This window comes from Siphateles boraxobius, unplaced genomic scaffold, assembly GCF_051911475.1.
Source record: "Siphateles boraxobius isolate OS27281-9 unplaced genomic scaffold, OSU_SipBor_1 8, whole genome shotgun sequence".
NCBI lineage: Eukaryota > Metazoa > Chordata > Actinopteri > Cypriniformes > Leuciscidae > Siphateles > Siphateles boraxobius.
In genome coordinates this window covers 5,182,926-5,203,506 of record NW_027509208.1, presented here as the reverse complement: position 1 = coordinate 5,203,506, position 20,581 = coordinate 5,182,926, and the positions used below count along the sequence as shown (strand labels likewise).

At 37.5% G+C, this 20,581-nt stretch overlaps 1 protein-coding gene across 2 annotated transcripts in view; it reads right to left on the bottom strand.

Moving 5' to 3' along the window:
* The window catches only part of adgb (androglobin), a 48,531-nt gene that overhangs the window by 9,170 nt on the left and 18,780 nt on the right, over positions 1-20,581 (bottom strand). For both annotated transcript variants that reach the window (XM_077220471.1, XM_077220472.1), the window contains exons 9-24: positions 16,911-16,999; positions 16,083-16,257; positions 15,895-15,982; positions 14,582-14,723; positions 10,990-11,032; positions 6,759-6,942; positions 6,557-6,620; positions 5,598-5,711; positions 5,162-5,270; positions 4,938-5,070; positions 3,415-3,529; positions 3,045-3,188; positions 2,312-2,453; positions 2,084-2,206; positions 422-515; positions 7-138 (exon numbers count right to left, since the gene is read on the bottom strand). In XM_077220471.1, the coding sequence (XP_077076586.1) occupies positions 7-138; positions 422-515; positions 2,084-2,206; positions 2,312-2,453; positions 3,045-3,188; positions 3,415-3,529; positions 4,938-5,070; positions 5,162-5,270; positions 5,598-5,711; positions 6,557-6,620; positions 6,759-6,942; positions 10,990-11,032; positions 14,582-14,723; positions 15,895-15,982; positions 16,083-16,257; positions 16,911-16,999 (1,891 nt within the window). The remainder of the gene's footprint in view (positions 1-6; positions 139-421; positions 516-2,083; positions 2,207-2,311; positions 2,454-3,044; positions 3,189-3,414; positions 3,530-4,937; positions 5,071-5,161; positions 5,271-5,597; positions 5,712-6,556; positions 6,621-6,758; positions 6,943-10,989; positions 11,033-14,581; positions 14,724-15,894; positions 15,983-16,082; positions 16,258-16,910; positions 17,000-20,581) is intronic.

The following is a 20,581-nucleotide window of genomic DNA, read 5'->3' as shown; positions in this document are numbered from 1 at the left end:
CCTGACCTGAAGATCAGAATCCAGGAGTTCACTGCCTCTGGTACGGGCACTGAATAGTCAGTGAACGTTATTCTGTTGTACTCGTCTTCACTACAGGGGTACAGCTCTGCTATTCCTTCACCATTAGCAACCATGTGTCTAACAGAAATGCACACTTAGTACTGGATAAAGATTTGAACAGACAATTACCGATCCATGACACCCAGATTGTCAGAGTCGGCTAGGTTAGGCTATCGCTGGGAGAAGATAGCACCCACCCACTGAGCCCAGACACATGCCACATTCAACCCTCCAGGCCAGAGGTCACTCTCTACAGACCCTGCCTGCAACTAAAGCTAGGCGAACAGACAGTAAACAGCAGATGGAACCACCGAGGGACACGATGGAGGAGAGAAATGATTCTTTAAAATGAATAATTCACCTCAGTAAAGATACGGCATGTTTCTCCACATCTGATTCCACAGGAGCCCACATCTCTTGCAGAGTCTTAGCGACGCTCAAATTTTCCTTGGTTCCTAAAAACACACAGCCAAACAGGAGCACAACGTAATATGCACTCATACAAACCCACAACGTTCAACCTTGGAGCTGTGAAACTGGATTGAATAACATGTTTAGAATTGGCCCAGTTTTAGATTAAAAGATGATGCAGAAAAGCATCTTTGGCAGATAAATGAACCCAACAAATCTCAGTCCCTATGCTTCTATCATTTTACCAGCCAAGTCTGACTTTGTTCATTGAAATATTCACCTCTCTTCAATAAACATAAAATTATATTTATTATATCTGCCCATCTCTTGTTAAAGTAGAGTTAGAAGGGAAAAAATGCCCCTAAAATAAAATTAATTTCATACTGGCAGATATGAGAAAAACTGTTCTGATGCTCAATTGTGAATGACAGTCATAAAGACACAAACTCTTTCAGAATGATAAAGAGAATGACATTCATTAATAAAATCTGGAACCAGTCCAATTTTACATTTAATAACTAAATTTAACACTGCTATAATTCATGTTCTATTTTCAATCTGTTATTTTAGTATTATTAACAGTAAACTTTTATAATATTTAGAATTAGCTTTCATCTTTATATTTTTCAGTTTTCATTTTAATTTTAGTTTGTTTGAGTAATTCTTTAAAAAAAAAAGATTTTAATTTGTTTTTTTATATATATATTTATTTGTATTTGTTATCCAACTTAAACTTATTTTATTTCAGTTTGTTGCCCCACGGCAACATTTCTTATTTTCGTTTTAATTTTTTAAGTTTACGTTTTTACATCTAATATTATATTTGATTTGATTTGAGCTTTAAATAATTAATAAACTAAATATTGAGAAGAAAGATATGAACCGCATCTTTCTTTCCTGCACGACCAGCTCATAATATTAAAAATGTGGATTTATGGTTTAGTGCCAAATCTTTTAAAGACTGTTGAATAGGGCCCTGTTCATCTGTGTGTGACTGCTGAATCCACACTGTAATTTTCACATAATAAATGGGATTTTTGAGGTAACTAAAGCTTGATGAGCAATAGTAGGATCTTTGGAGACTGCTTGCCTGTTTTAACTCAAAGTTGGTTGAGCTTCCCCGATGCTATTGCTTCTTGAAATATAAATTGACATTATATTGCTCAGTCAGATTCTGCTACATCCTTTATCCTTTTTTTCTTATTCTGACTTTCCCTTTATCCTTTCCAATACTCTTGCATCTTTCTTTCTCACTTTCTCTCGTTCACTCTCCCTGTCACTCATGCTGTCAGGCTGGGAATGGAGTGATGCTTGGAGGTATGGAGCCAGATGGAGAGAGAGATGGAGAGGTGTTTTATTCTCTCTTCTGTCATACCAGCTTAGAATGACTGGCAGCTTCATTGATAAGTATGAGCTCCAGGGCATTGCAGCTCTCTCTCTCACACACAAACATAAAAACCCACAGAACAGATGTCAGGCATAACTGACCACAAGAGAATGGGTACGAATCAGATCGCAAAGTCAACTGGCATAAATTCCTGAATCCACAGTCTCTTCTTTTTTTCTTATACTAGGTATCATTAGATCCATATCAGGTGAAGCTGGACTTTACCTGGTCTTGCTGCAGTGAGGATCTCTCTGACAAGGTATCGCTTCCAACCTGCCTGCAGGACTGTGGCTGCCTGCGTTTCCTTGTCTGTGGCCAGCCTGCCGTTCCAGCGCTCTGGAGTGTCATCTATTCAGGGCGGAGATACATGTGTACATAAAGTCATGCTATGATAGGTGTTATATGATCAAACCAAAAGAGAGACTCTGTTTTCCCCACATTTCAAAGACTCACCTGATCGTGCATCCATGGCTTTATCATTGCTGCCATGTGGCGATGGGTCTCCGGTCAGTGTCTGTACAGCAAACAGCTCCTCAGAGGTCAGTTTCCGCCCCAGAGCAGAGCAGAACATATGATGCACAGCCTCGTTGAACACCTGTACAAGACAGAAAAAATATAAGTACATTAAAATATATATATATATAAAAGCAATATACAATCAACTGACTATTTTATCTATTAGTGTGTGCGTGTGTTTGTCTGCAAATTTAACCAGAGTCATTTATCACATTTGCCACTTTACATTCATTAAATGTGGGTTGTGTTCTATCGTCGCTGTCTGAAGTACAGAGCAATGCACTCATTTGTTTAGTGAAACAAACCAAACATCTAAAAGCAAAGCATAACAAAACTTAACTTTAATTGTAAAAATTAATAATTACAATTTAATTAAAGAGGAATAAAAGATGTGGAGAAAATGCATTTTGAATTAAACTATAAATACAAAAGATTAGCAATGACATTTTAACGGCTGCTCGTTGATACAGTGGCGTGAACATTGCTGATGAGTCATAAAGAGCTCAAATTCTGAAAGACAGTCATTATTTTAATTAATAAAATATGTGTTATGTCAGTTGATGTATTTCATGGCCGTTAAAATATAAAAGGGAATATAAAATAGTTTTGTATAGTAGTGTGCATGGTCCCAGGGGGCCGCCCCATAGCACCGACTCTATATATAACCCACCCTTTGTTGCTGTATGCCTACACCATGGGTCTTCTCAAGTTCTTTAGTGGTTGATGGTAGTTCCTCTGGATCTGAAAAGCAGCTGATCACTCGACCCAGAGCTCTCACAATCATTACAGCCTGCTCACAGAACCTCAGACTCTCCTAGACAAAGGCAAAAAAGAAACAGGAGGCATAAAAACTGACAATTTTATTTTTGCACACATCCAAATATTTTTGCTGTTACAGGTTATTATATAAAGCCAACGACAGTCACTCATTGCTACAGTATATATAGAACAGGTGGCACTGATATGTCAGAACTAATCAACTAATAGACTAGTCAGTGCAACCTCAGAGTGTATTTGTGTGTGTGTTAATGTGGACATGCCTTGTCAAGGTGTGGCATAACAGTCTCCTCATCACCAAACACAAAAGGAGACATGCTGCAGAGATGTAGGTGGATGGAAAATGAAGCGCTTGTGTGCAGATGAAGAACATGACGCCTAGTGAGAACAAACAGTGATAAATAGAACGGTTTAGAAGGAGAAATTCTATCATTGCTCTTTAGTGCTACATTGTAAAATTTAAGTTGTTCCAAAGTTAATTTAAAAAAACACTGGATCTAGTTTGCTGAATATTTTGATTTCCATAAGAACTATTTTTGTAGTCATACCTTCACACTTATCGCCAGGAGGCGAACCATAAAGGAACCATGTAGAGCATGTGATCATCATATGAGTGTAATGAGCTTGAGCATTTAAAGTGACTGACAAGCATGTGTTTAGAATAAACAGAATGGTATTGTCCACTGGTGTGGACACTAATATAGCTATCTTTATAGCTATTCTTGGTGTTCACAATTCACATCTTCGAAATAGAAGACTGATTTGCAAGATCATGAACTATACAAGTGATGATAATGGGATTTTGTGCCTGTACAGCAGATTGCAGTCAGCAAAATCTGCTTTGCCAATAAACGCTATTATTACAATTTCAACTAAAGTTGCTCTTACGCCTTTTTTCATGCACCCTCATAAACCACCACAGAATCGGGCCAGCTCTGCATTAACCTATTAGCTTTATATAATTTGCAGATGAAAATCTAAGGAAATCAGAATTTCTCATCACAGAGGAGTAGAGGAAAACAGAGAATGAAATAAAGAGAGAAAAACAGTATATGAGAAGTACAGAAAGGCTTTTCATAAAATCTTTCCATTTTCCTGAATGTATGAACGTCAAAAATCAGATGTGCCTACACTTGCAGTGTGCCCTCTGAATGTAGGCTCTCAGCTTTTAGGCCACTATGATGCTAGAAATAGCAGACTGGGTCATATCTCTCTCTCTTTCTGTATCTTCATAACCCATCTTCTTATCTCTCTCCTCTGTTCACTGCTATTACAGAACTGATATCACAGCTTGGATCACTACTGAAAACACTTCCAACACATGTATACACATAGTATACATATACTGTATATGATGCTGGGTTCCATGTTTTATGGGGACTTTCCATAGATACAATGATTTTTTTTTTACTGTACAAACTGTATAAACAAACCCCTGCACCTAAACCTACCCATCACAGAAAACCTTTCTGCATTTTTCTATTTTCAAAAAACATTTTAAATTTCCCCACAAGGTCAAAGATTTTGGGTATTGCTAATCTTTTGGGGACATTTTGTATTTTGGAGTAGACTTAAAAAAAAAAAAATTTACTTTTATTCAGTAAGGAGGCATTCATTTGAACAAAAGTGACAGTAAAGATATTTATAATGTTACAATTATTTATACTGTTATTTATAATGTTTCTATTTCAAATAAAAGCTGTTCTTTGAAGTTTCTATTTCTATTCTATTCTGTAGTCTAGAGTACTGACTGCTGAAAATTCAGCAATGGTGGTGATATAGTTACCCAGGAGGAAGCGAGAGTAAGACAGCTTTACTAGCAGTGGTTTGGATCTGCACCACGGGGAGTTGAGAGACAATGCTCTTCCAGGAGAAAGGCTTAGCTGTTAAAGAACCAGGCCTGGTTGATGACTCCTTTTCTGAGCACACAATAGACACACAGATTTGATTGGATCCTTGTTGTTGTGAAAAAACAAACTGAGTGTGTACAGTATGTCCATGTGTCCTTACTCTCTTCCACACTCTCTCCCCAGTGCACTAAAGCTGAGAACCCAATGACAATTTCTGTGGGTGACAGGTTATCAACAAACAGGAAGTGAGTAGCTCTTCCATCTGCAGACTGAGACAAGGAAAAACAATGGACAGAATGGGTCAGCATCAGCACATATAATTGTGTTTCAGCTTTGCATTTATCTCAGGAGACAATAGAACACACACACACCATTACATAAATTCACACTCACAGTAATTACCAAATATTAAATCAAACCACATGTTCTCATGGGATAAGGTTTTAAAAAAAGTCCAGTTCATCAGCATTACAGCACAACAGAAAGAGAAGAGCAAAAACAGCATGGTTATCGTGTGTGTGTGTGTGTGTGTGTGTGTGTGTGTGTGTGTGTGTGTGTGTGTGTGTGTGTGTGTGTGTGTGTGTGTGTGTGTGTACCTTTGTGTAAGCAATTCCAGTTGAATCAGGTTGTCTAGCAGGAGCGGCCACAGAGTGGGTGGAGGCCACAAAGTTGGACAATGCAGCAGCAGACAGTCGAGAGGAGACGGAGTTCTAACAGAGAATTGAGTCACTTTCATGTTCTTTCCTAACACAACACATCCCTCCCACCACAGATACCATAATTATACCAAGCTCCATTACAAATGCCACAACAACAGGTTTAGTTCAATCTTGTATTAGGTGTTTTTATGATAATGCATTCTGAATGTCATCGATACAGTCAGCAAGAGGCCCCAGCACAGGGGAAAACTAATTCCAGTTCCTATAGCTACGCACTTATTCCTATTGGAAAATTAACAATTTAACAGAGAAATATATATATATATTTTTTTTATTAAATAAAATGTTTGTTTAAAGTGGCACTTTTTTTAGCCAGTGCACTGAACAAAGAAGGCTAACAATAAGTATGGTTAACCTTAAATCTTGCCCAAAGTATATGGTTATGTATATGTTGCTGATGGCATCAATCCTCAAGAGATTTACATATCCATATCAGTCAAAAGTGACAGTAAAGACATTTATATTGACAAAAGATTTCTATTTCTAATGTTATCTTGAACTTTATATTCACTGAAGAATCCTGTAAAAAACTAAATCTCACGGTTTCCACAAAAATATTAAGCGGCACAACTGTTTCAACATTGATAATAATAGATAATAAGAAATGTGTCTTGAGCGCCAAATTAGCATATTAGAATGATTTATGAAGGATCATGTGACACTGAAGACTAGGAATCATCACAGGAATAAATTGAATATATTCATAGATATATTAAAACAAAAAAAGGTCACTTTGAATTGTAATAATACTTCACAATATCACTGTATTTTTAGTGTAAACTAGTCAAAATACTATTTAGGCACACTTATTATAGTCTTTTCCTTCAAAACCCTACCTTAAAGTGTGATGTCTTGCATTGATGAACATATTTGTTTGGCTTGTGGAAAATCAGCAACGTCCTACAAAACATATGATTATTAGCATATTTCAGCCTGCAGCTTAATAGGAACTTAAGAACATGAGGAGTTAATGTGACAAAATAGCAAAGGATTAGCATAATATGGCTTAGGCTTTTTCTAAGGATGATAGACCCTTACTGGAAGCATTTAGTGAAGTTGTGCAGGTCCACCCAGGTCTCCAGTAGCAGGGGTTTGTCTGATGCTAATGCATCCTGGGACTGAAGCAATGCAGCACTGGATTCCTTGGCTGTCTGCACCCTCTCATTATCTTTTCCATCTGTCTCTTTGTCAGGGCCTGAAGTAGACTCTACTACTTCGGTATCTTGGAGATTGAAAAAAAATATGTTATACAACAGTCTATTACAAACCAAGTAAGCAATGAAATGCTGGCAGGAATACACATGACCTTGCCTTTTTCAATGCTGAAATAGTAATGCTGTATTACACGTGATATGCAATAACAAAGGCCTGAAGTGATTTGTAATTTCCTGTGCAGATGTTTGAAATGAAATTCTCTGAATAAATATAGAGAGGTACTATGTTAGCATGGCTACTACATCCATCAAATAAAAGCTATTTTGTTTGCTTAATTTTATTACAAACCTTTTCAAACATCTATGGAAATAAATCAAGATAAATCTGTAAAAAATATATTGACAATCTTAATTATTTAACATTGTTCAGTTAGCATTACACAGGACCTATACAGGAATATCCGACTTAAATGGACAATAATAAAGAAAAAGTAATGGATGGGGACTTGGTTCCCCAACTATCTACCATCGGTTGATGATTGGATAGAGGCAGATCTGAATGTGAGCTTAGTACAGCTTACCGATGATTTTAAAGGGTTAGTTCGCCCATTTAAGACATGAAGTTGTATGCAATCCTTACCAGCACTATAGTGCATACACACTGACGCACTCTGTTGTCACCTCCCTGGTCAGAGTTCTGGCCGCTGGAAGTTTTTCAAGAAAGTACTCCCGGTTATTTTCCGGGGCCACAAAACTGTGCGTTTTTACGTGAAAAAATGATTTGCGTTTCAAAGCTTGATTAATTTACCACACAAAAAACACGCCGGTCAAAATTCATACCTCAGTTTTAATCGGCACTATTTTCTATCCATTTCTATCAATCCGCGCTGCTGTCAACGTCAACTGTGCGCACGTTCCGATCAGCTGTTCCATAGTGTTTACACAATCGATTGACAACGACATAAAAAGTATTAAATTAACATTGGTGCGAACTTGTAAATTCCCAGGCTGTGACCACAAGGATGTGCCGGGATCAAAGTTCAGATTCCATCGTTTTCCTGTTTCGAATATAGGCTAACTATGAGACAGCTTTGGCTGGTTGCTACTCTGCGGGAGCTAAAATATCCAGAATAAAGGATTTTCGTGTGTGTAGTGCTCACTTCAGCGAAGACGATTACATCCCCAACCAAGGAGGAAAAGGAAAATTGAAGAGTTTTGCTGTACCAGTACCACGCTCTTACTAACTTTATGATCCCATGTCTAAACTGTACGGTAAACAAGCTGATGTTAAGATTCCATTATAAAACACGTGAAAAGATGTCTATTATAAAAACAGTATATAAGGATATTGGTACAATTTGCTGAGAAAACTATTTGATTGAATACACACACAATTGAGGTTTTGTGTTGCAATAAATAACATTTGATTGTATCTTGTATAGGCTACTCCGGTTCATAAACGTATCCATTTGTCGTTGTGCTAAAATTACTTTCATCATCTGATCCGTCTGACATTGTGCTAAAATTGGTTTCATCATCAGAAGTTTCGCAGTCAGCCATGTTGTCAGCGAGTCGCGCTATCAACAGCTGATCGGAACGTGCGCACTGTTGACGTTGACAGCAGCGCGGATTGATTGAAATGGATAGAAAATAGTGCCGATTAAAACTGAGGTATGAATTTTTCCGGCGTGTTTTTTGTGTGGTAAATTAATCAAGCTTTGAAACGCAAATCATTTTTTCACGTAAAAACGCACAGTTTTGTGGCCCCGGAAAATAACCGGGAGTACTTTCTTGAAAAACTTCCAGCGGCCAGAACTCTGACCAGGGAGGTGACAACAGAGTGGGTCAGTGTGTATGCACTATAGTGCTGGTAAGGATTGCATACAACTTCATGTCTTAAATGGGCGAACTAACCCTTTAAGTAAGAGGTGGGTTTTTGCTGATATTTTGATTGTCATAAGTCACCAGAGATAAGTTAAAGTCATGACCATTCGATTAAAATGACAAGGTCAAAAAGGAAAAAGAAACGGAAACATGGAGGAATCGTTTACAATAAGATCAATTACAGTATTTAGAAAATAGATAGGGTGAATTTCCATTTCATGATGACAGAAAGGATGTTAAATCGAGCAACTACTCTTAAAAGAAAGAAAAAAAAACATTTTAAAACCAGCCTAAGCTTTTTCTTTTTTTAGGATATATTAGTTTTCTTGGCTTTCTAGGCTGAAAGGGACTTCTGTGCAGGGAACAGTTGAACTACTGTTACGCTAAAGAAAAATTAGGTTAAGTTAGCAGTAACTCTCCATTGTAAATGTGAGTCATCTTATAGTTAATAATTGTATCCCTTAAAACTCATCTTTGATCACCAAAATTACATTTTAATGTTTTTTCCTTTGAAAATTTCTTCAAAAAAGCTTGAATGCAACTCTACACCCTTGCTTCATTTATGTGGCAAACAGGACGAGATCGATGGACATGAGAGATTCGAGACCGGTGCGTTCATCATTAATAACTCCACCGTCCCTCGACCTCGTCCTGCTCGCCACAATTTAGTATACGTGGATTCATGAAAATGCATATTATTAGTCGCCGCCTCCACTCACTTTTACTAAATTTACCCGATTTTTCAAATCAATAGAAAACTGGCTCTTGAGACTCCCCTGCTTCGCAGCATAGTTACAAATGTGCTAAAGCCTGCCCCCTCGTGATGGGATTGGTTACAACGGCATTTGTGACGTAGAGAACGACTGCTGATTTTAAACCACGTTTTTGAGACTGTCTTTGTTTCAAAGCAGTTTTAAGGAGAAAATACTCAGCAATAATGTTGACTTTGCACATGAATTTGCACATGGTTTGTCTTATAGCATATTCAAAATGAAGTTTTATCAACTAAGCTCGGGAGGAGCACGTTCAGATAATTAACACGAGTGGACAGCACTTAGCAATCAATGTTAAGAGGGTATATATAGACTCAGCAGTCTTACCTCGATCCATTGACAGTTTGCAGCATCCCCCCACCACCCCTTCTCCACACTCCTAGTTTCAAAAAATACTTACATGTGGGGGGAGTACTCTGGGTTCGGGCTGAATTCCGAGCTCGGAGCCCTCCCTCCGGACAGCACGCCAAATACGCATTAAAATCGTACTCCCTCTAAGTATATGTAAGTGTGAACTCGTGAAACACCACATAGACATATAAACTTGATTTTGACCACAGGGGGTCTTTAAAAAAGACTTTTCATGAGGATACCATGATTATCTCAGTGGTACCAATCAGTAGAGCTCATTAAACCAATCAGTTGCACCATATTGGATTTATAAATGCTCTTTCATTGGTGTCACTCAATTCATTGTGACAATTAAGTGAAATACTGTTATATATTGCAGCTTTAACTCATTACACTCAGTGTGGTGTTCTAACGTATTAAACCATATAATGAATATAGACGCCGTAGCAAAGCCATTCACTCCATTTACTTATCCACAGGTGTTACTAAGCAACACACTGGGCTCTCTGGGAAAGCACATAATTGGCCTGTCGTGATGAGGGGCGAGTGCATGATCATGATCACAGAGATAGAGATGATGCCATACGTCTGTGTGTGTGTGTGCGTGTGCATCTGTGTTTGTGCTGATGAAAAGAAGACGGATTGGATGGAAGAAGAGTGGGATAAACGAGAAAGTGCAATTGTGAAGGCAGCCAGCTATCATATCATTACAGCAGCTATTAGCCTCACTGCTCTGATGGCTAAACAATGACTGGAGGGATATAAGTGAGGCGAATTATCGTCTGCCTTTTCAAATTCATTCTTTCACTTCTCTTTCATTTCTATAGCACATTGTTACAGAAGCACTCAATTGAAAATGAGTAATGCTTTCCCAATGATGGCGCGGTTCATGTGAATAAACATATTTAGCTCAAGATCAGCTTTCAACCTCAAAATTTTAACTTTTTGTAACTGCTAACTGAGATATGTAACACATACTGCCAAATAACTGGCTAATATGAGCTTAAAATACAATCCTTTACATATATGATACCTTACAGTTTACGATAAGTGTTTGAGTGACAGTGTGGACTGTGCAGTGGCATTGCTCATGGAAACACATCTTACCGTTGGCGATGCTGTCGTCCTTTTTCTTGTCCTCTGCTGTTACCTGGGGGAAAATGGGGGGATAAAAAAGTGTACATAGTGAGCTGGGAGAGACATGGCAGAGGAGGGCAGAGGAAAGCAGAGGAGACAGAGAACGTCCACATTCATCTAGTCAGCATGCGCTGAGCCCGTTTGGCTTCCAGAACACGATGAGAAATCCTCTAATCTGACATCTGGACTCACACCAGAGAGGGCTTTCTCCTTCAATTAATTGCTCACCGGAGAGCAAATGCCATAAACATTAAGGGCACTTGGATGGTGACAGGATTAGAAGACACGGGTTTGATTAGCATGTCAGTCTTTACCCGCTAATTGAGACACCTTTTTGTAAAACTATTCAAATGTTACTTTTTTTTACCCTTCAAGTAACAATGTGGTGCCATGGAAACAATCCAGCCGAAGGCCTCAGAAACTTCTCCAATGTGCTTTTTTTCCATGATTGAGCCCCAACCTTATGTCACTTAGAAAACCTTTTAAAGCCTGAGGAGTCGTCCGACTGCGCAATTTAAATGTGGAGGACAATTAGGGGCTCTCTCTATGCCACATCTAACAAACGACAGCACCAGTGATTCAGAGATCGACTGTGACTCACCAAGGATCTGAAGAGAAGAGAAGAGAAGAGAAGCAGTATCTAGCTATATAAAGAGTGATTGTTTTATACATGGCAGTAAACACCTCAGGATGCATTCCACACATTACTGTGATAAAACTGCTCCTGTTTATATCAATTCAGCTCACAACATTATTAAAAACTCAATAATAGGTCTAAATCATATCAGGTGACCTCAACACTCATTTCTAATGGCATGATCCAATAGCTACTGTAAATGTACCTTTTAATTGTTTGAAAAAAATAAGTATCATAAAGTACATAAAACCAAATACAACCAAAATCTAGACCCCTTCTGGTCGATTGTCCTGGGCACGTGCCTGGTAGGCCTGTGCGTTAATCCGACCCTGGTCATAGTAGCTTGAAGCCACAACAAATGAACCTTTAATCACATTTGCTGTTCATTGACTAGGTTCACAAAACAATTATGTAGATAATAACACAGCCCATCTATAAACCAGTTGCTGCTTTGGTCTATTTGCCCATAAACAGCCAAGCCAAGTTGTAATTGTTTACACAGTTTTATCTGAATAGCAATCATTGTGACTAAGGTCAATGTTGCTTTTGAAACATTATTTTAAAACAATTTTCAACAAGTCAAAACAACAGTGGCATATAAGCTGCTTATACGAGTTAGTATTCAGATATCCGACTTTCGTTATTGGTGGAGTTCTGATTTTACTAGTGTCATTGGCATTGATAAGGCAATCACTTGTTACCATGGGCACCATCAGATTAATTTGCACAAAATAGCAGAGCTGAAGCACAAAACAATGTTCCTCCGCTAGTATAGTTGTAGTTTTACGCATCAACCACTAGAAGGCTAAAAGTTACATAGAGTAGCTTTAAAGGGATAGTTCACCCAAAGATATTTTGAGAAATTTCTCAAGTGTTTTTTTGTCGGTACAATGAAAGTCAATGGACTACAACGTTTGGTTCCCAACGTTCTTCAAAATATCTTCTTTTGTGTTCCGCCAAAGAAAGAAATTAATACCATTTTGCAACAACATGAGGATGGAAAAAATTTTATGACAAAAATTTTGAGTGGAGTATCCCTTTATTGCCATAATTGACTCAACCTCATGTTGTTCCAAACACCTGAAATACAAATGAAACACAAATGAAGTCACTCAAAATTAACATAAAAAAGCACAAAAAAGTATTCTAAAGCCATATGGCGATAATCTTAAGTTAAGTTTGATAATCTTATAATCAGACAGGAACTTGTGAACCTGACCAACTGAGTCATTGAGCAAGATATGACTCAAAAGAATGTTTTCTTTATGAATCACAATACTTCTTCTCTCATGTACGCTCCAAGGGGAGTTATGGCCTGTTCGCACCAAGGACGATAACTATAACGATAAAAATGTTTAAAATCCTTCAAATTAAAAAAAAAAATAGCATACTCCACACCACAACTATAACATTAAATGACACAGAGGAGCAATATTGTTGGATTCACTTATAAAAAATTTAAATTCCAGCTGGTGAACAATTCAAACAATGACATTATAATAGTATTTAATAATATTTTAAATTAGCTGTTGCTTAGTAGTTTAAGTTTTAGTCATTTTGTTATGTGATTTTGTCATTTTTATAAGCTCTTGTTTTTTATATTTCTATTTAGCTTTAATTTAGCTTTATTTCAGTTTTAGTCATTTTAGTTCTTCAACTAACTAATTTCAACCTTTCAGGCAACATTTCTAATTTTCATTTGGTTTTTTTATTTCAATTAAGTTCTTCATTACAATAACAAATTAAATAAAAAATATTTTAATAGTTTTAGTTAACAATAACAACACTGTAAAAAGACTGGATGTTACTTAGTTTTGAGTGAGAAAGAAACCAAAAATGTATTCAACTTCGACTAAGTGAACGGGAGTCATTTAGACTTTTTTAGTTGTTGATACTTTCACTGTGTTTTTATTGTGATTTTACAGCTTGACAGACCCAGTTTTCATTCACTTTCATTACATGGAAATGAGTGGACAGGATAAATAATCATGTGGATTTGGAAAAACTGTAAATAATGTAAGTAAAAAAAATGACATTGATGATTTTATTTTTGGGTGAACTATTCCTGTAAGGGTACAGCGAGGCTATTAGATCCCACAGGCACACACACTTGGACAATTATCTTACAAACTACATGGAAGCTATCAGTCTCAGTCCGATCTGAGCTGACCCCCCGTAAGACATCCACTCTGATGACTGACAGGCTAATTGTGCTGCTTTTTATACATTCCGAGGACACGACCTGTCCTTTTATGTAAAGAGGCACGTGTGTTTTACCATTCTCTCTCTTTCTCCATCTCTCTAATACTGGATCTGCCAGTGGCGCTCTCTTGATTAGAGAGACAGGCAGAGTGACATTGGAGCTGGAAAGAGAGAGGCGTTAGAGGATGTCATAGCTTGTCTCGGCCTCCCGGCCACCAGCCGCACTGCAGCCAGAGAGCAGAACATTTTCATGCACACTGCTTGTACAGATGACAAACTGAAATAAACTGCCAGAATGCTGGGAATCAACAGTGCAACCCCTGGAGTACAGTCGATCCCTCGACTGAATCTGTTCCGAGAGACCAGTCACCATTCATACGACAAACACTACCGTTTAAAAGTTTGGGGTCAGTAAGATTTGAAAGACATTAATTCTTTTAATCAGCAAGGATGTATTAAATTGATCAAAAATGATCAGCATGTCAGAATGATTTCTGAAGGATCATGTGACACTAAAGACTGGAGTAATGCCTGCTAACATTGTTTTTTATTGTTTTATACTGCTTTTATTGTATTTTTGATCAAATTAATGCAGCCTTGGTGAGCATAACACACTTCTTTTAAAAACATAAAAAAATTCTACTGACCTCAAATTTGAAATGGTAGTGCACATCACCTAATATTTGCAATTTAAGACAACGTATCCATTTCCCTTAGGCATACCTGAGTGGTTTCAGTGATGTCCAGTGTATTAAGGCTGTTCTGGGTGATGTCATTCCGAGTGTGGCCATCTTCAATATCATCCATTTCAGAAAAGGAGGAGAGATTAAAGTTATGCCCACCCCTCTTTACACCTCCCTGCTCCCTAAAAACAGACACACAAATAAAAAAAAATTATAACAAACAGAATTATTTTGTGCTTATACGAGAAAAATGTAAAACAAAACCAGCAATTTCTGAGGTTAAACACACATTTATTGTGCTCTGAAGAGATTCAGATAAATTAAGTATGTCTGAATATTGTCTTGTGCTCGAGAGCAGCACAACGACAACCACAGTCTCTGTCCATGTCTGACTCTCCCACACAGCCAATTACTGCTTTTAGCACTCAGTGTACTAATGTACTCACACGTGCAACTGAAAAAAAAAAATACAAAGCTCATATTCAGACACTCTAAATAATTCACACCTGGTGGGATTCAGCTATGTCATTGGTTCAGTTATGACATGTTATATCTGAGAAAATTGCACATTATCAATCGATTGATATGAAAAAGCAAAGTATTTATTAATACTGGGCCTATAGAGAAATTTACACATTCAGAACATACATAAATGTACCTGTGTAAACATACAGTGTTAAGTAGTAGCCTCACTACAAATGTCCAGCATTTTCTGTCGGCTATCATTAGCTCTGTTTAGAATCAAGCAAGTGATTTCTGTTTTGCAAATAGATAGTCAGTTCTTTACTATGAATCGTCATGAAGCGGTTTGCGATTTAGTCTAGACAAGATATAATTTTTTCTCAATCTGTAAAACAGTAATGGGAACAAAAAGAGCATTTAGTGTGACATTTGCCAGACATGTATTAATTGTCAGAAATGAGTGGTTTGTGTGTTTTATGTTTTATTTTATGTTTTATGTTTTTTGTGGGATAAATCAAAAAACGGTTAGGGAGCATTAAAGGTATAGTTCACCAAAAAAAATGAACATTCTGTCATCATCCCATGTAATTCCAAAATCTGTTCGACTTTCTTTTCATCCATGCACCACAGATGAAGAGTTGAGCAGCTCTTTGGAAGAAATGTTTTTTTTTTTACCAAAAACAGATTTGGTTACCATTGACTTCCACCATATTGCAAAAAAAAAGGCATTTCTCTTTTATGTTCCACAGAATACACAATATAGGTCACACACACACACACACACGCACACGCACACACACACACACACACACACACACACACACACACACACACACACACACACACACACACACACACACACACACACACACACACACACACACAGCTTACATGTCATGTGCAGCCATAGTCATAAGTTTGAAGTTGATGAAGGGGCTAGAAACCTCAATGAACTGCTCTGGCTTCTGAACAGGGGGTTCTAAAGGGCATAAACATCAGTTTGATCCAACTCAAGCAATTATCATAATAATTACATAAGAAATTAAAACACATAGACACATAAAACACACACGCCTTACCCTTGGGTTCATCTGAGATGTTAGTCTGCTTGCGGGGGCGGATGAGTTTCCATTGAGGAACTGGGGGGGCCTTAGGAGGGGCCACCAGGGGGCAGTCTCGAGTGCAGGTGAGCAGCACAGGGTGACTGAAGAGCTGAGAGAGCCCATACTGCCGCAGACTCTCAGACGAATCAGCCTGGAGAACACACCCACCACAAACTGAGATTTTAGAAGAGAAACTTAATAGCAGATTAGACAGCCAGCGCTAATCCAAACAGAGCCCAATATTGCTTGAGACTAAGATAGAGGGAGGGAGAGTAACAATTGGGGCAGGTTTTAAATTAATGAGCTTTAGGTAAGTGTATCCAGTGGAGTTTTATCAAACCAGCTGAGATATTGGTTTAAACCTAATGTTTTTGAAAGAAATCTTTTGTGCTCATCAAGGCTTAATTTATTTGATCAAAAATCAAGTGAAAACAGAAATATTGTGAAATATTGTTACAATTGTAAATAACTGTTTTCTATTTCAATATTTTTAATGGATTTTCTGTGATGGTAAAGCTGAATTTTCAGCATCATTACTCCAGTCTTCAGTGTCACATGATCCTTTAGAATTCCTTCTAATATGCTGATTTCGTGCTCAGTGTTGAAAACGGTTGTGCTGCTTCATATTTTTGTGAAAACTAATTTTTTTCAGGATTCTGTTGAATGTCTACACTGACACTTTTGAACAATTTAATGCAGCCTTGCTAATAGAAGTATTAATTTCTAGAAAAAAAATAAAAATAAAAACTTACTGAACCCAAACTTTTTAACTGTAGTGTGTATAGTACAGAAAAACGTGCTTACCATCCTTGTAAGCACTGAGGTCCTTTTCTCCAGCAGGTGCAAGGGCTGGTAACTGGCACACACTACCATCTGAGGAATAAGACCAGTGGCTATATCAGAAAGAAGAAAGAGAAAGAGAGAAACAGCAAGTGTGAAAAAGACTAAAAGAATTATACATGAAAGGAGGTGTCATTTTTAGGCCCTCAAAATCGAAGCTGAACTTGTTTTTTTCCTGTTGTCAGACTTCCGTCTCTTTAATGCTTAAAGCATAATGAAATGAATGGAGCGCAGTCTTGTATAAGAGGAAGAAAGAACGAGTGGATAGATCAAGGCGTGAGTTTCAAAGACAAAGGCATGAACAGCGAAGAGGGCACTGTAATCTGTCAAGCCATATTTTCCTAATTCACATAGCATTCAAACTTCCAGTGTAGAGGAAGGAACAGTCAAGTCAAGTCAAGTCACCTTTATTTATACAGCGCTTTTAACAATATAGATTGTTTCAAAGCAGCTTTACAGTGATAATAGGATATTAAACTAACAGAGATTGTTTTGGCTTTACAGCAGCTCTAGAATAAACGTATTGTCTAGCTAAAGTTAGTCTTGATTGATTAACTTCCGTCGCAACAATCATTAGTTATTAACTTACCATTAACCACTAACACGACACCGTTCTAACAGAAAACCCTTAATGCGACCCGGCCGCTCATTTGCACAAAACAGTGCCTGGTGGCTCCAGAACGCAAACCATGTAATGTATAATACAGAATAAATAAATATAGAAAAACAGACACACACACACACATATACATATATATATAAACTGTATTTAGGCTTGTTCCAAATGTGATATCAGTGCTGCCATCCTCAGAGAAAATAGAAAATAAAATGGTGCATATAATATTAGCAAAACATGGAAAATAAAATGACAAGTTGACAATCCACATTTTCTAGAGGTTAAGCACCACCTTTTACAATTCGTTAAAAAAGGACTTTGAGAGGTGCTGGACCTATTTTGTGTCCTATTCATGGAAAGTGCCATAAAAAGAATGAACAGCGATCATGTGTGAGTACGTTTCAATAAGAGATTCCCCTTTAGGCAATGAAGATCTAGGCCACGGTGCCAAAGTGATATATGTCAAAGCATGTTATAATTTCCAGCCCATTAATTAGTATCAAACACCCAGAGGGAGTGAGAGGATAACAGAGGGGATGGATTCATTATATGGATTAAAGGACCCTATAGATAAGAGGACGGAGCAAATGAAGAATGTTTGTGAAGGATAACAAGAGAGAGAGTGACTTTCCGCAGCAAACATTGCATTATCCCAGTGTAATCTGAACCACTCACTTGCAGAAGCCAATTATCCAAAACAGTCTATCTGAACAGCAAACCATTAGCCTCAATAGGCTCATCAAATTGTTAGTCTCAAAAGACCTGTCAGAGAACCATGTTTACATGCACACTGACAATTACACCTTCTTATCACAACAGCACTGAGCTTTTCAAAGCAGGTCGATGTAAAATTGATGCATATTGTGTATGTGTGAGTGTGTGCATGCCTGATCCACTGCTCTTTGCTCTTTGCATATTTCAGGTGTAAGACTGGAAAAACTTGAAGGACTTTAAGAGAGGGCCACTCTCTGAGAAAACAAAGGAAATTAACATTTGAACTCCCCCTCATGCACTATTGAGACGAAGGTCTCACCTCCCTCATCCTAATCTACATTTCTCTCCCCATTCTTCATCCTGGCAGAGATCTCCCAAACTCACACAAGAATCTAAATGGTTTAATGTGAATGATTATGATCTAGTTTTATACATATTTGGTATTATTTGAAATGTCTCGGTACGACTGGTACAAATGTCTCATTCCCAAAGAAGTAAACCCAAAAGGTAATAAAGTTCTTAGGAAGTTTAGAAATATCTTCCACACCCTCCAATACTGGAGGGTGTGTCTTTGAGTTAACACCTTCGACCATTTGACTGAATGCTAATTTTCCACTGCTAGCAAATGGTGACTTACAGGTAAATTTCCACTGTGAATGATGTTTAGATTTGAAATGAGGTCTGGGTATATAATGAAACGCAGCGAGAGCTCAGGGCCTTTTCTGTATCTGAGATCGGCCCGTGAGGCTGAGAGTTGCGAGTCTCTCTGCCTCACGCATTTCTTGTCGGGTAAACTTTTCCTCTTTGTTCTAGAGCATTTGATGTTTTGCATTGACTATCCTTGAATTGATTATCAAATTATAATGATTCATTTACCTGACATATTAAATTGTGACATTTGATTATTCTAATTGACTTTGACATTATTTGCATTCAAGAGTTTAAAAGAATAGTAAAACATTCGCTCACATTTAATGATGCACAGATATCATTGAAAAACCTTTTCATTTTATGGAGTCAGATGAAACGAGTTAATACATAAGATAAAATGTATTGCATTTAACCAAAAATACTTTGCCACGAGAAAAGACAGTAACACGCAAAGACCTTCACCGCTAATTCGAATACCGCCATTGGATCGAGTTAGACGGCCTTACAAAGTGGTGACCCCGACGTGATGTCGCAACAAATGAATTTCACGAGCAACGTCTTTTCCAGCAAAGTATGGGGATTTTAAAATCAACACGAGGTTTGAAAATCTTCTCTTTCTTCTGCCGCTGTGGTAAGTCAACTTTTTCTTCCCTTTTGAGAAGTGTTGAGAAAATGTTGCATTGTTACGGATCGGAAAGCCATTTGTTTAGTCCAAACGTGAGGACGTGATAGTGGCGGCGCAGATGAAGAATGAAACCCCTTGTTAATAGATTTTAAAGATATCCTTGTTTGCCTAAGCAACAAACAAAAAAACAAAAAACGAAACCTAAAATCGGAATAACATCTTCCAAATGTTTTTCGTGTAACGTAACTTGATGAGGAGCTGTAAAACAAACCCTAAAAGTTTTCAAATCAGCCGCATGTTTGTCGCCATTGTTGTATTGGCTTTGTTGAAACAAACCAGCAACACGTGAAGAGAATCAGCAAACAGAAAGAAAAATCTAAGTTTGTAAACGATCGGAAAACACATGATTTTATAAATAAAAGGCCATGATGATGCATTGTTTATAAAAAGCTAAATTTGGAAAAACAGGATGATATGATTTACAGGCTAAAATCGGATCTCAAGGCTAAGCTAAATGCTATTGTCCATGCTGTTTCCAAAACCAGGCTAAGCTAAATGCTATTGCCCATGCTGTTTCCAAAACAAGGCTAAGCTAAATGCTATTGTCCATGCTGTTTCCAAAACAAGGCTAAGCTAAATGCTATTGCCCATGCTGTTTCCAAAACAAGGCTAAGCTAAATGCTATTATCCATGCATTCAAAAAACGCTTAACCCTTTGTGTGACCACCAGCCCACCATGGGCCCTAGGCCACATTGAATAATATTCTATAATAAACCTAAACTAATCTTTACAAACTTTATATTGCATTTGAAAGCTTCCACTTTAACACAGATGGGATTAAAAGGCAATAATGCAATAATTTGTATTTTCAAATTTGGAGTTGTACTTCACACATTGTAATGCACTCATAGAACACACTTTATAGTTGTTTGTGCTACTATATGTGCACATAGGCTAATTGTAAGTTTATTCTTTAAACACAGGATTGCTTTATTGTGGGTGTATTTGGAACACTTAGGTAAAGGCTG